Genomic DNA, 16,464 nt, shown 5'->3' with positions numbered 1-16,464 from the left:
GTTGCCATCAACTATCCACTGCAGGTTGATCAAAGCAACAAAAAGAACTGTGAAAAGTCTAGTCCAATCTTACTAAGAATAGATCAATGCATGACTTCTTTGCTCAACGCTACTTATAGTATAATTGTTAGATGTAAAAACTATATTTGGGAGTTTCTGTTTCTGTCACTATTGTTAGTATGATATGTGTTATGTGTGTTATTAGCATGATATTAAAACAAATAATTAAAGATGAACAAGTGATATGAATAATCATATAATATTTTAGAATGATGCTGGACTCCGTTAGCCATAATACCTTCCTGCCAAACACAGTGATGTGTGAATCCTTGACATCATGGTCAGATGTATTTGGAATAGTGGATGAACAGTACTCACTATTTGATCATCAAACAGGTGGGTAGACTAGACATCTCATAAAAATTAAAAATTAATGAAGGGCCTTTATTTTGTAATATTCTCAGAAAAATATTTCCAGATTCATTACATAATTAGTTTCTTGCTTCCCAACCCTTTTTGTTTACCACTTAATATCTGCCACTTTTACAAATCCATTGCCATTTGTGAATATTAGACCACCTCAGAGTGTACTAAAATATTTTAGGCTGATACAGGAATAAAGAACTCTTTTGGATATGCTTTTTGATTTCTATGTCTTGAATGCTTCTTCTAAGGATGGGGAAGATATTTGTTTAGTTGCCTAACTTCCTGCTATTGAGAGGAAAAAAGATAACTGTGTAAAAAAAGCTAATCTGATTACCTATAAGTCATTAAAATATCCATGAACTCGACCAAAAACAAAGGGTTATAGCATGTCATTTTGCATAATAGTAATAAGGAAATGCAAAATAGTACTTCTAAAATTTAAGTATGGGAAATATTGTTCTCTGGGGTATGATTCCCCAACATAGCTTATGGGTTGAAGTTTAAAAAACAAAGGTCCAGACCAATTTCTAACACTTGGTTTTGGCGGCAGCATCCAATATTCTTCAAAATTAATAGATAATAGAAATATGATCATCCAGCTGATAGTACCGTATATACTCGAGTATAGGTCGATCCGAATATAAGCCGAGGCACCTAATTTTACCACAAAAAACTGGAAAAGTTATTGACTCGAGTATAAGCCTAGGGTGGGAAATGCAGCAGCTACCGGTAAATTTCAAAAATAAAAATAGATACCAATAATGTTTTTGAATATTTATTTCAAAGAAAAACAGTAAACTAGCTCTGTAAGTGGAAAAGAGGGTCAATAAAAACAATATGGTATCAACAATAACTTTAAAAGTACAAAAACCTTAGCTCATTCAGCAACCAAGCTAAAACACAAGAGTTAAAATCCTTCAAAACTCATACAAAGCACTGTCTTCACTGCCATCCATAGCATTACTAATGCCACATTTCTTGAAGGCGCGTTGCACCATGTCCTCCAGAATCTCTTCCCATGCATCACGAACCCATTTTATTTATTTAATACAGAGTAGATTAGGCTGTCAGGCTTAGTCATTCTTCTAACATGACAACAATTCTTACCAACAAGGATGGTATTGGCACATTTTAGCTAATGCAACCTAAACATAACCAAAGCCTATTTCACTTCAAGTATGCTAACTTTATTCTATGCCTTCCCACGCATTACATGGCTTGAACGTTCGCGGATCGCCACCAAATTGCACAGGTGGTTGTTCTACCAGATGGACATCCTTACTTTTTCTCGAAAATGGGAGAAAGGCTGCCTTTCCTAGTCTAGCCCCGTAACAACAACCCTACGAGGTAGGCTGGGTTAAAAAAAAGCGAGTGTCGGGGAATTCTGTGACTGCACCACCTCTTCGCTGCTCTCGCTTCTCAGGGAGCCCCCTTTCCTCTCGCCGAGCAGCCTGTTCTCGGAACAAAACGCCTCCCCGCCACCGCTGTCCTTCCACCAAAACGGAGGGAGAGAGCTTGCACGGTCTGCCGCACGCCACCCTTTCCCAGCGCAACCCCTCTCGGCAACGTCCCCACCGACTGCCAGGCGTATCCGCCTCTGAGCCTCTCCGCACAGTCACCCCCTTCCCCGTCACACCCCCCACCCCAAAAACAAACCACCAGTGCTCCTCCCGCTCCCCAGGCCTGCAGCGCCCTGAAGCGCGCCTCGCTCTTCAGCTGGCCGCCACCGCGCATTTCCCCCTGAAGTTCTGCACGCTAGGGCTCCACCCAGCTTCTAGCGCCGGAGACTGCCGAAGCCCGAGAGCCAAGAAAGAAAAGACCGGAGGGAAGCGCGCTCCGCCTCCAAGCCCAAGACTTCTCAGCAGCTGCCCGCCTCTGAGTTCTCGGCGGCGGATGGGCAAGAGGAAGCGGGCAGGCTAGCTCGGAGCGCAAGAACCACCCTCCGCGCCGCAGCCGTGTCTGGATCAGCCCTCTGGAATTCTGCTCACTTTCTGCCTACTTTCTCCTCCGCTGGACCCCAAAGTTCAAATCCTCCCTGCTGGAGGAATTCCACTTATGGCCTCAGGTCTATTTACCAGTTAGAGGGTCTGAAATTGACCGTTGCCAGTTGGGGGGCGCAGAGGAACCCAGCAGACAGACGGAAGACCGGGGGAGGGGGGAAGGAAGAGATCCCATCCAGGGTAAAAAGAGGGAAAAGCGGAGAGCCTACCTTGGACGGGATCTCTTCCTCCCCCACCCCCCGGTCTCCCGTCTGTCTGCTGGGTTCCTCTGCGCCCTGCGATGCCCATCTGGGTTGGCTTCCTTGGACACTCAGCCTCCACCCCCACCACCACCTTCCCTCTGACCAACTGTCAGTTTATTCTTCACTACAAACAAAACACGGGGAAGCCGGCATCGAGTTTTCGGTGACTCCGAGGTGCGCTAACTGAAATGCGGTCTTCCTTCAGTCTCTGCTTGGAGCCTCTGGGATGATCGTTGGCGGGTGGGGGAAGCGAGGGCGCAGCTGAGCCGGGGAGGCAGAGATGAGAAGTGAGGGCTAAATGCAAAGCGCACCGAAGAGAGCAAGCGAAGCATCCCCAAAGCGAAGGACGGGCGGGAAGCGCTTGGCCAGTATGTGAGAAGGCAGGCTGGAAGTGGCTGCGGAAGGGAAAAGAGGCAGCCACGTGTATCGGTTCTCCTTGCGGTAGATAAGGGAGGTTCGTAGCAAGGGTCCGCCGGCAGGTAGGCTTGGCGGGGAGGAAACAGAGATGGCCGAGCCCGGGGAAAGCACTGGGAAAGAAGAGATCCCGTCCAGGGTAGGCTCTCCACTTTTCCCTCTTTTTACCCTAGACGGGATCTCTTCCTCCCCCCCGCCCCCCCCCCCCGGTCTCCCATCTGTCTGCTGGGTTCCTCTGTGCCCTGCGATGCCTGGCGCCTCGTGAACATGGGTGGTGGTGATGTGACGCCTTTGCAGGTGCCTCAGTTGCCCTTGATCGTGGGCGGATCTCAATTGACGAGGAACTCAATAATCCTGGCACATAAAGCTTTTTTCCCCCCTCAGAAACTGAAGCTCGTTTAAAGAAAAAGGGAAGGGCGGGCAGCTTCACATGAGTGAGTAACTCCGGCGGTGGGAATCAGGAGGCTTCGGGTGGGCGGCGGCGCTGACACAGAGGGAGGGGAAACTCACAGGGGCGCTGGGCCATTCACGAGCGTCACCCAGCGGCATGGCCCCACCCCTTTTTCTCCTCCATTTCGGGCAAATTTTCACTGACTCGAGTATAAGCCGAGGCGGCTTTTTTCAGCCCAAAAAGTGGGCTGAAAAACTCGGCTTATACTTGAGTATATACGGTATTTGGGTAGCAGATTTTGTTGAAAAATTTAGTTTGGGTGTGCACATGGTCCACTAGTCTCAAATATTAAACCACTATGCAGATGACAAGAGAGCCCTTTTACTGCTCACAGAAATTCCACTGAATTTCAGTAGCAAACTATAAATACATTATTTTGGTAGAAAATAAGTCTGTAGAGTATTTCTTGCACACCTAACAATATGCTATCCCTTAAACAAACAAAACTAATAAATCCAAAAATCACAGCTATTCCAACTTTGAAGTCTCATCCAACCCAAAAAGATAGTCCAGCTATCTTGTACAACTTCATCCCATATGGAGAAGACATTTTCACAACATACTGAGGGTAAGTTCAAGAGAAGTGTAAAGGAATGGAAGGGGAAAGAAACCGTTGTGCAAATCAAGTCTGTTTGTATACCATTCAATTTAGCCCATAACTATATTTTTGTATAGTGAGGAGAGGGCGAGCTTAAAAATCCACCAACAACAAAAGAAAAGTAAAACAAAAAAGCACTCATCAGTTTTCTCCCTCAGGACTTCCAAAATTAGTTTAGAAATTAAACAACATGGTCTCTCGCTCCTCCCTCCCTCCCCCCATCTCTCTCTCTCTCTCTCTCTCTCTCTCTCTCTCTCTCTCTCTCTCTCACACACACACACACACACACACACACACACACACACAGACTTTTCCCTCTCTATTGGTAAATACTACTGGGTTAATAAAGGTTGTTACATAAGGGCATAAAGATTGCACTGGTAGATTCAAATACAGATTATTTTGTTTGTTATTTTGTCTCCAGCTCTGATACTGGATAATTAGCTCATGACTTAAGAAGGAGGAATGTGCTTAGTCTTTCATCAGAAGTTTTGATCAAAACATGGAAGTCAGGAAAAAAGAAAAGAAAAGAAGAAGACCAATGTTGTCATCTGGACAGAGCTTTGAAAAAAGCTCATGTGCAGAATGTGAGGGAAACCAGTCTCTTGCCTTGATTGTACATCCAAAAATTAAGGCAGTTATTTGATTGCTGCCAATATTTCATGCAAATGTTTTCATCAGAGATCTAGTGTCCATTGACTAAATTTTCGTGTTTACCTTTTTTGTTTTTGTGAGCTGTCTTATGAACTGTACAACTCAGTAAATAATTTATAAAGCATGAACTATCCATTATTACAAAAGATTGGAGGTTGTACTAACAAAATAGTCTGAAAATATATAACTATGCCAGTGTTAACATTTCCTCCATTCCATATCTCATAACTTTTTGTACATTTTTCATCTTCCATTTCATACCAACCCAGATTCCCAGTTTAGGAACTATCATCCTTCTATCTCATAAATTGACATATTATCACTAATATTATACAATAATGTAATAGATGGCATTGTTAGCTTGAACTGACATTAAATAACATTTGGTGGTTTGGCTTCCATTCTTAACTACAATGATGGCAAAATGATTAAAAGTGCAATGTGAAAATCACCTTGCAAGCTCTATCCTTTCATTTTCATATTGCAATGTTAATGCAAATGTCGAGTATGCTTTGCATCGTGACATTATATTGTTATGCATGGGTTTCTTTCAGTTGCCTATATTCTTGCAGACATTTATGGCTTCAGAAGCTGATTTGAAGTTCTTCATTAAAGTAAACAATTAAGTTATTCAAACTTTAACTACTGTTTTTTTTTCTCTCCTCATCATATTGTGACAGCTTGTGATTCGTCCTGGACTTCTATGCATCCAGAATACTGGACAAGACACAATGTCTGTGAGTGGTTACAGTTTTGCTGTGATCAATACAAACTGGATGCTAATTGCATTTCCTTTTCCCACTTCAACATAAATGGTCACCAGCTCTGTTGTATGACCCAAGAAGATTTTTTAAATGCTGCTGGAATCTGTGGTGAATACCTCTACTTCATTCTCCAAAACATCAAGACTCGTGGTCAGTGTGCCAAACATTTACTCAGAATATTACTATTTCTTTTTGGGTGCAACGCTCAGCCTTATGCAAAGTACTTTATTGGCAGCCAGCGAGACTGTGGTATGATGCTAAATCACAATCCAACAGACATATCCAAAGAAAGAAAGACCAATATTAAAAATAAGATTGAAACAATTTAGAAACTCATTCAATCAAATTAAACTTTGCAAAATTATACCAAGAGATAAGATTGGGTGAAAGTGAAATGAAAACCAAAAAAAGGCACCCCAAAGCAAGATGAGATTAAAACGAGGAAGAAATGTAGAAAAGAGTAAATTTTGACTCAGGGATCTAACCAGCAATGTTCATGGGAGAAGAGGAGTGTTTAAAAAGTTAAAATTGATTCTTTTGACCCCATCCAGGGGCAGCCCTTGGACTAATCCAGTTCATTCAGCCCTTATGGCTTTAAGCCATGTCCCTCCTCAGAACCTTAGATTTCTTCTCTAGCAAGAGCTGTGGTTTTCATAAATATAAGATGGAGCATCTGTAGGTGTGTCTCGGTGTTGGCCTTTTGTGCCATTTTTAAGAAGAAATTGAAATACCAAATTGTAGCACAGAACAATCTGTTCACATCAGAAATTTGGTTTTTTAAGAAAAATATTGCAAAGGTACACTAAACTGTTTTTACGATATATAATAACACTGTCATCCATTTTTGCTTTTTTTTATAGGCATCGCCTTCTTTCAGGACAATGACGATACAAAGTCATCTGAAAAAGACTGTAAGGGAAACTTCTAAAGTTTGTAATACAATTGTTCTAATAAATGAAATATTTTAGCTGGGGTTAGGGTTAGGGATCCCTCAGCAGTAATAGTTTACTCTCATTTGTTCAGGCTGCAAAAGAACAGTGAGAGCAACATATTCCCAATGATGTCACCATGCAATGCTATGGCTGTATAAGTTACAGATTTATGTGGAAATATCATGACACACCTATCAAAATTTGCCCCAAAGACACCCTTGGTCACAATTAGTGACATGTATCTTTGTTTCCTTTCAGAAGAAACAATTATGGAATCATGAGCCATCTTCTGTATTCTTAGAGCAAAATTCCTATTCAAAATCACTGCAAAATGTAGAGCCCCGATAGCTCTTTATAAAAATAATAGTAATAAACCATCTCTAAATAAGATCTAACCTCCCATCACCAATGTAACCTTAGAGCTTTTGTTCTGAGTATGGGGTTTTTGTTTTGGACCAGTTGGTAGCAGAGCAACATCAATATGATTAAGTGCTATGTTCCTCTTAATTATTTTCACTTTAGCTTGTAACTGATTTTGGAATGGAAGCCCAGTTGATAATGGTAGGAGATTTCTACAAGGAAAGGAAACTGAAGGAAACTGAAATGGGAAGTGTTTCCTCCATCATCTGATTGAATTCATTAGCTCCCAGTACTTCTGACTGTGCCATTCCCCCTATCATTGAAAAAATAGAAAGAATGTTGACATATATTCTCAGATAAATATATTTTCCCTTGATAGGGTGCAAAGCAGAGCTGATATTCAGCAGGTTCTGACCAGTTCGGGAGAACTGGTAGTGGAAATTTTGAGTAGTTCGGAGATACTACCTCTGACTAGCCCCGCTCCCATCTCTTCTCTCCCTTCCGAGTCCCAGCTGATCAGGAGGAAATGGGGATTTAGCAATAACATTCCCCTGGAGTGGGAGAGAATGGAGATTTTACAGTAACCTTCCCCTGCCACCCCCACCAAACCACACCATGCCCACCAAGCCACGGCCACAGAACTGGTAGTAAAAAAAATTGAATCCCATCACTGGTGCAAAGTTTTTCCAAATGGTATCAGGTAGGCTTAGAATTCTTGCCAAAACTTTTTAATATTTACATTAAATATTTACAACTGGAGCTTTAGAGAGGAGTACTGCCAAAGAATTTAGATCTATATCTCATAAATTAAAGATCTAAGCCTGACAGATTAGAATTTAAGCAATGTTTGGAAGCTGTGATCAAATAGTCTAAGGTAAACAAACAGTTTAAATCAGAAAAAAAAAACCTAGATGAGATTTTAATTGGAAATCCCATAACATATTCTATTGCTTTAGCAAGTTTCTTCCCTCAACATACATTATAATTTTTCTAATGATTAATAATAAAGTGCAAGAAAAAGCCATCCGCCAAGTTTACAAATTTGTTCTTATGTTAGATTCTGCCTTGCTTTTAAATGAGTAGATAGTGTGGTAAAAATAACACTTTTCTTACAATTAAATCCTATATTCAAAGATTTATCCTCCTTGAACTTTTGTGATTCTAAGTACATTTTCCATATTAGACTACTGTAATACATGTTTTATGGTGAAACGTTTACATGGTTTATACAGAAGCCTATTGACTAAATATAGGTACTATTTTGAATACTTCTTTGCATTTAAAAACTGCAAGTTAAATGTTTATAGCAATAGATTATCATTGTTCAAGTGGGAATTTAATCTTTCAGTCCCCACTATGGTTCTAATGAAAATTGTTCCTCCAGACATGGGATTTGCATTGGAAGAAAAAATTCCACTGTAAATTTTAAGTGTTGCCTCTTCTTACTTCCATTGACTGTCATCTAAATAATTGTCACCTTCCTCTACTGTTTCATTTTTTTAAATGTACACTAGTTCCCTTTTACCTTTCTTCTAAATTCAGCCTCTATCAAGGCCCTAATTATCTGCCATCAATTATACAAGACATTTGATACTAAAAGCAAGAGATTTATAACCCCATCTTGGAAGCTATAGAAGTATTTCCTGTTGAAATTGAAGCAGATATTCCAGTCTTAAAAGTTGGTGGACTGATAGGAAATATATTCCTTGTGGAGTTTCTCCACAAAATGACTGTTTTTTTTAAAGTGATTGGTAGCATTTGTAAGGTTTTTTTTTTTAAAAAAATCTGCTGTTATTGCTTTTTGAAAGTTAGTTTATTTCTTTGCTATCTGCCATTTGTTTTCAGCAGGAAATGATATTCAATAAGTAAATGGGACAATTCTTGCATGTGATTTGCATGGATTTGGTAATATACAAGTCTGACTCACCTCCAAACTCAGTGTAATTATAAGTCCATTTTGATAGTTTCAGGTTGTGTAAGTCTCCCAGAGGTCAGATGTGTATCTTTACTAAACAGTTGGCTATGTGCATGCTGCAAGACCAAGAAATGCAATGAAATCAAGGCTGTATCATTGTTTAACTTAGGTTAGGCACTTAGCAGCAATAAGATCACTGATTAACCAGCCAATTTTGCCCTCATCCAGTGAGCTATTTTGCCTCATATTTATTATGCTCTTTGATCATAGTTTTTTTCCCTCAGACAATTATGGTCCATGACTATCATTCTGGAACAATGTTATAATATGAAGTACTATTTACCCAGAGATGATATCAGGGCACACTGAGTTTTCTGGTAATCATCTTTTAGATCATTCACACTTGACCAATGATGATCTTTGGAGGACTTTCAGTGGTTATTGATGCCATTTCAGCTAATTATCCAATTTGGGGTTAATCATTATCTTTTATGATGAAGTTGGGTTTTTAATTCTAAGAAAAGTCTCAGACCCATATAGGTTTAGTGTTCCATTGAGTTTTATTCAGGGAACATGAAGACTTCTTTAAATATCACTGAAATTCATTGAGAATTATTTATATTTACTTTTTAAAAAAAATATATCTTCCAGATAATGATAAGGCATGTTTGAGAACAGATGGCATCAAGAGTCAAGAGTTTCAAGGTCACAGTAGAACAAGTAGGTATATTTCTGACATATAAAATCTTATGTATAAGTATCAGAGAATTATTAATACGCACACATACATATACATATTTACAAAAATGAAACCAAATATGCAATTACTTGCTTTTACTTTTAAAAATAGTTTCTTTATATACATTATATACATGAATTTATATACATTATATACATGAAGTTATATGTCCATTTACAGGCCAACCAGTATATAAATATCTCTTTATATATCTTACGACTCTGTAGACTCTGCCAAACACATATATACTGTAAATAAGAATTCTATTAGTCAGTGTAAGCATCTCTTTCAGGAAGAAAGGCAAAAATAAAAACTTTGAACATGCTATCTTTGAACATAGCAATAGCACTTGGACTTATATATACCTTCATAGTATTTTTACACTCAGCATATATTGTCCCCAACAGTCTGGGTTCTCATGTTGTTGGCTGGCTTGTTATTGGAGAAGAAATATGAAAAGCAGGCATTATAAACATTGACAGTCTAAATTATAAACGAAGAAACATTCTTTTGTAATTATTTTTTATATGTAGCAATTGTGTAACAGACGTGAAATTTTAGCTATGACTATAGCTGAATGTGGAGAAAAAGCTAGATATACTGGATAAACTATTACAAGAAATCCTGCTTTAAAAATGTAACTCTGTTATGATGTATCTAAGGTGGTTTCTGAACCTGGGCACCCTTCAGGAATAGAAGCTTCGGTTCTCAAATTTTTCTGCAATAGACATGTTGGCTTGGCCATTCTGGGAATTGAAGTCAGTATGGGGTGGGGGAAAGTGTTCAGCCATAGGTCAATAAGCATCACATGTGATAATAGGCTCTGAGATTTAGGTGTTGGTTTCTTGATCTCTCAAGTCCAATGATAAAATAAACCATCTGAAATCCTTAGCAAGAGAAATAGATTACCATTTGACCCTGGATTTTAGATTGCATGCCATTATTTCTTATGCTTATGACTTTCATGACATACAGTATGTCATGTGTAGGCCCACTTAGTTGTTATTAAAAACAATCCCTTCTGATTTTTGAAGCTCAAAGAAATGAGAGCAGGGCTGTGTCCACAGTTCCATTTTCCTCCCATTTTGAGTTCTTCACAAATACCTGAACAGGGCTCAATTTTTGGCCTAAACCCCTCCACCAGGTTGTAATAAAGACAACTTGGGTAAAGGTCAGGAAGATCATCAATAATATACCGTGCCTGGAGCTTTGTGGATTATGCTGCTTGTCAAATGTGCTATTTTTAAAATTAATTTTGCAATTTAGCCTCAAACCTGTCTAAGGTCGGTAGATTCCTCACCTCATTATAACCTCAAGTGATGACTCTGCATTTCTGATCAGACTTTTAAGCAAGTCTGGAAAGAAAAAAAGAGGTCAGACAGTATCTGCTCCTTCGATTACCAAATCATCCTTAACTTCCTGCTACCCCAACCTGTGTGATCTCAGCAAAGATGATTCAAATATACTCATAGGTCCTCTTATTTTTTAATTGTTTGTTTTCTAGCACCATGCAGGATGGCATGCTAATTCTTATAAAAGAAATGCCCAAACTATTTGAATCCTAGGTGCTACGGGAATATAATTAGTCAAACTGTTATATGTAACCAAAATCTGAGGAAGATGGGTAGTTTTGAAATATAAAATATAAACAAATATGTAAAATAAATAAATAAAATAGAGCTATTGAGAAACAAGAAGTGAAACACAGTGGGAAAGGAAGGGAAGAAGGAAGGAAGGAAGGAAGGAAGGAAGGAAGGAAGGAAGGAAGGAAGGAAGGAAGGAAGGAAGGAAGGAAGGAAGGAAGGTTAGGATGGAAAAAAGCTTCAGGAAGACGATCCTTACAAAAGATCACAATGAAAAGATAATCATGCTCAGTTTTTGGAAAGTGATAGAATTATATTTTCTGAAACAAGAATTATTGGACGGGGCTCTCATCATCTGCAGAAACAGTATTATATAAGTCTACCACCAAGGTTGTCTTCCGGGACAGGAGACTTTATTTTCAAAGAGAAAGCAGCTTATTATCTAAAGCCATTTCTTTCTATTTAGACACATAGACATTGGGCCTTTCAGTTCACACAGGAGGTCACACGTTAATTCTCCTGACTGTCCTTTCATTTGGGATGGCAGGAAGATAACTAAAAGAAAGAAAGAAATCCATCTAGTGGGATTTGACAGGATTTAAAAATGGCAGGTGATTGACTACCCTGGTCCTAATTATGACTGCTATGTTTATACACTGATGAAAACTGCATTGCACGTTTGGATGCTTGGTACTTTCCTATATTGTAAAGCAAATAAATTTAATATCAGTGTCATCCAATTGATTTTGTTTCCTGACTATGCATAACCATTGGTAGCAGCCTATGCTGGACTGATTTACTGGCATTACTGTTGTGGCCCGTCTGCTGCCAGCAGAGTTGGCAGCAGATTCAGACAACAAGGTGGGGAAAAACTTGGGCCAGTTCTGGACTTTGCGGAAGGCTCGGCGTTGGACACAGAGATAGAGCCAGGGCTATCCAGCCAGAAAGGCAGATGCCTTTGGAGTCAGAGATGGATGAGGAATAGTTGGCGCCTATTCCAGATGCGCATATGTACAGAGCAGATAGGAAAAGTGAACAATGGAGGACGATGCTCTGGCTCAGGAAGCAAAACAAACAGGGACACTGACTGGCCCGCCCTGGCTGAGGAATAAATAGGAGAAAAGGGGAGTAGTTTGGTTGTCGCAACCAACTTTCACATTTCTGGAAAGTTTGCTCCTTGTGTGTTTTGTGCGAGAAAGACTGCCGTGCCAGAACTGAGGACTCTTGCCCAGACTTTCTGAATACAATTAATTCCCAAGGTGTAAATAAAGAGGGGGTTTTCTTCGCGAGGAGTTTGTTTCTTGCTTCTGTGAAGGTCAGATCAGAACAATTACTTTTGTCATTGCTCTATAATCCAGATAGCATTTTCTTAACTTCTGATAATTCGTCATAGAAAAGCTTTTCTTACCTCTATTCCCTTTCATTCTTGAAGGTCTGCAGAGTTCTCACTTGTGGGAGTTTGTACGAGATCTTCTCTTGTCCCCTGAGGAGAATTCCGGCATCCTTGAATGGGAAGACAGAGACCAAGGCATCTTTCGTGTTATCAAATCTGATGCTTTGGCAAAGATGTGGGGACAAAGGAAAAAAAATGACAGAATGACCTATGAAAAGCTAAGCAGAGCACTCCGGTAAGTTCATATTTTAAGAAGCCATATCTAATGCAAGTAGGAGCTGGGCATTTCTAATATGTTATAACAGATTTATACAATCTTCTTGGTTTCTCATCATTTCCAGACCCAATTTGAGTGCCTTCATTGTTTGTTTGTTTATATTTCATATTTCTTAACTGCCCATCTCCATCAGATGCCTATATTAGCCTATAAGGAGATATCATCATACTTAAAGAATTGCTCTTCCAATTGTTTTTACTCTGTTCTTAGTGCCCTCCTAAGCTGAGTGTTTTTTATAAATATTTTTTTATTAAGGTTTATTAAGGCATAAAATACAATGAAAATAAAAGTTAAAAGGAGGGGAAGTGCATGAGGGGGAAAAATAAGAAAAAAGGTGTTCTGACTCTTTCCAACACGGTAAAATACTAATTCAACTTTTTACTTTATCAATAATTATTATAAGCCAGTTCTAAAACTACACAATTATTAAATCATCAAACTAAATTTTGATTTTATTTTTTTTCTATTTAAAGCATAAAAACCACAAGCAATATTCCAATAGAAACAAGACCAAATAAAACTTCTTTACATTGCCATTTTAACCAAATCCATTTTCTTCTTCTTCGTTTTTTTCTTCCGGTTGTGGAAAGTGACACATACAAGTAGCCCTCAACCACAATTGAGCCCAAAATGTCTGTTGCTAAGCGAGATACTTGTTAAGTGAGTTTTACCCCATTTTATGACCTTTCTTGCCACAGTTGTAAAGTGAATCATTGCAGTTGTTAGTATCAAGATTGTTAAATGAATCTGGCTTCCCAATTGACCCTGGGCACTGCAACTGTTATAAATATGAATCAGTTGCCAAGCATCTAAATTTTGATCCCATGATCATGTCAATGCTGCAATGGTCGTAAGTAACTGTGAAAAACAGTTCATAAGTTACTTTTTTCAGTGCCATTGTAACTTTGTATGGCCACTAAATGAACTGTTGTAAATCAAGGACTATCTGATATTTCTACTTACCCTTATTATTATTTCTATCATCATTTATTTTAACAAAAATAACTATACTCTCTCAATTCTTTGACCTTAAAAGAAAAGTTATTTTATATTTATTTTAAAACTCTAATCATGTTTTTAAAACGTTCCTCTTCATAAATAAAACCAATGAATGTAATAAATTAAAATCTTTAAGTCATTCCCTACAACTTGTCTCATAGAATAAAATCTTTTTCTTCTTCAGAATGCCCATTACATATATACACTTCTCTTTTTCTCAAGAGATTCCACAATATCATTTTTAAAATAAATATGTCAACATTTTGTAGATTTACTTGCACTACACTTTATTCTTCTTCTTTCAATTGCACTGGGTGACTTATAATTAAACCATCTTCATAGGAGCACGATTGGTGCCAGATTTATATTCCAAAATTGCAGTGATGTCCTTTTATATTGTCAAATATTCATGCGGTAGCCTCAGTAGCTTGATAACTTTCTACACTTGGTTGCAAATCTGGATTACTCATCTTTCTTGTAATTACTTGAGTAATTTGTTTGTCTTGATCCTCACATGACGTCTTTGGAATATACAAGTAGTTTTTGAGTTGCAACCACAATTGAGTCCAAAATTTCTATTCTTAAGTAAGATATTTGTTATGTGAGTTTTGTCCCACTTTATGACCTTTCTAGCCACAGATGTTAAGTGAATAACTGCAGTTAATAAGTTAGTAACCTGGTTGTTAGGTGAATCTGGCTTCCCCATTGGTTTTGTTTGTCAGAAGATTGCAAGAGGTAATCTTATGACCCTGGAACATAGCAATGGCCATAAATGTGAAGCAGTTGCCAAGCATCTGCATTTTGGTTAAATGATCTTGGGGATGCTGAAAAGGTCATAACTATTATAATGCTGAAAATATCACAAGTTACATTTTAGTGACTTTGTGTCTTTGAAAGGTTACTAATGAACTGTTGTAAATCAACAACTACCTGTAGTTGATCTATAAAGTGAATTGTTTGGTTTAAATATTCTTCCAAAATAATTTTTGCAATTCCTGTCTAGTTTAGATATCTTCTATGTTGCTTCATCTTCTTCTGTACTCTAGCTCCCTCTTGTGGTCAAGAAAAAAATATTTAAAAAACTTTTTACAGATCAGCTGGTATCTCCTGGCCAATCAGAATCCTTGATAGGTAGGTAACATCATCAATATTAAGGATGATGTTAGCTAGTTTGGATAATGAAATGTCTGCAAGAAAACCAAGCTCAGAGAGAACCAAGGACCCCCCATTTCAACCCTGGGCTAAAAATATTTTCTTTAATCACAGTGCAAATTCATTAAAATCAAAAGATTTCAACCTCCTGGAACAAACAACCCAAAAGTGCCCAAATAAACCCAAATAAGGTTGGCAAATTTATGAAAATGGCCAAATAAAACTGCAACTTTTTAAATTCTTATATTTCTATTTCTTCAAAAATGAGTTATAGCTTGTGAGAAGAGGAAAAAGAGCCTTGTTTAGTTATTAAAGATAAATAAATTTAAGAAGTGAAAGGAACAACGTATTGTCGGTTTAAAACATAAATTTCAAAATGGCTGCTTTTTCAACATGGAAGTAATTTCAGTCCCACCTCTTCTGGGGTAATTCTGAAACTCTTACTAACCCAGGAAAGTCATATATACTTAGGGAATTCAGTTTTCTTATTTGTAAATTGAAAACGCTTTTTCCGGATTCTCAAGGCAGCCAATCATACTGAGTAATTAATGAGGTCTTCAACACTAACTAACCAACTCTGAAAAGCTCTGCTCAACATGGAAGGGTGGGCATCCATTTGGGGGGCGGGGGTATGTAGTTTAATTTTGTTTTGGTTTTGGTGTAAAACAAACACAATAATTTAATACTCCTACACTTCATTTTCAGGTACTGTGACCAGCTGATTTGGGGAAATCTTAGTTCTGAGAGACAGCAGGCTCATTTTTAAAATAAAAATTACTCTCCAAATTGATATGGGTTAACTGATTCCAATGATGATCAAACCTGAGCAGGATTAGGGGTGGAAGTAATGCTACAGCCTGATATGTTCTTGAAGGAGAAAATAAATAAAAACAATACACATTTATCACTAGAGTGCTTGCCAGCCTAGCCCATACATATAAAGCTTAATACCCCTACATTTCCATTTTCCTTGATGATAATCTGAGAACTTTACTTTGAAAAATAAAAAAAGAAATATTAGGAAAATAAAATATGGCCAAAGGCTACTGAATTCCAGAATATTTGGGAAAATGTTAAGTTCTGAGACAATTAACTGTGACTTTTGCCTATGTGTGTGGCAGCCCCTGCTTGGTCAAAACCAAATATTCCATGTAGCTAGTTGTCATTCAAATGCAGTGTTTCGGTGCTTCTAATTTCCATTTCACTGTTATTGTTTGCAGGTATTATTATAAAACTGGAATTTTGGAACGAGTTGACAGGAGATTAGTGTATAAGTTTGGAAAAAATGCACATGGATGGCAAGAAAGCAACTCATGAGATACAAATATCTTTGGACTCATTATCCAATAAACAATGTGAAGGTCAACTCCAACAGATGGAAGTTCTCTGCTGGCTTTTCTAAATCAAGGTGGCCATATATTCTGGATAACTGGATAAAATAACAATTAATATACAGTCTGGATCAGGAAATGTACTGCCTTTGCACTTTTTATCTACCATATAACCTGCATGGCATAAGCACCCATAATATGGTTTTAATCTTTCCAGTAACCTGGTACGATTTT

At 38.2% G+C, this 16,464-nt stretch overlaps 1 protein-coding gene across 1 annotated transcript; it reads left to right on the top strand.

Annotated features, from left to right (window-relative positions):
- Positions 1 to 269: 269 nt before the first annotated feature.
- ELF5 (E74 like ETS transcription factor 5) lies at positions 270 to 16,216 on the top strand. Its single transcript, XM_032229044.1, has 6 exons — positions 270 to 396; positions 5,466 to 5,699; positions 6,410 to 6,460; positions 9,408 to 9,476; positions 12,511 to 12,706; positions 16,120 to 16,216. Exons 1-6 carry the CDS (start codon positions 270 to 272, stop codon positions 16,214 to 16,216), a joined length of 774 nt encoding a protein of 257 aa, XP_032084935.1.
- Positions 16,217 to 16,464: the final 248 nt, after the last annotated feature.

The sequence above is a fragment of the Thamnophis elegans genome, chromosome 1, assembly GCF_009769535.1.
Source record: "Thamnophis elegans isolate rThaEle1 chromosome 1, rThaEle1.pri, whole genome shotgun sequence".
In the NCBI taxonomy this organism is placed as follows: domain Eukaryota; kingdom Metazoa; phylum Chordata; class Lepidosauria; order Squamata; family Colubridae; genus Thamnophis; species Thamnophis elegans.
The sequence above is the reverse complement of the archived record's forward strand: the minus strand, read 5'-3'. Positions and strand labels throughout refer to the sequence as shown.

What these genes read in the sequence shown, in the direction of transcription:
- ELF5 (XM_032229044.1), top strand. Translation starts at nt 270, where the DNA reads ATGATGCTGGACTCCGTTAGCCATAATACCTTCCTGCCAAACACAGTG. An exon ending in CCAAAACATCAAGACTCGTG is followed by an intron (nt 5,700 to 6,409) that starts GTCAGTGTGCCA and finishes TTTTTTTTATAG; the next exon opens with GCATCGCCTTCTTTCAGGAC. An exon ending in TCAAGGTCACAGTAGAACAA is followed by an intron (nt 9,477 to 12,510) that starts GTAGGTATATTT and finishes TCATTCTTGAAG; the next exon opens with GTCTGCAGAGTTCTCACTTG.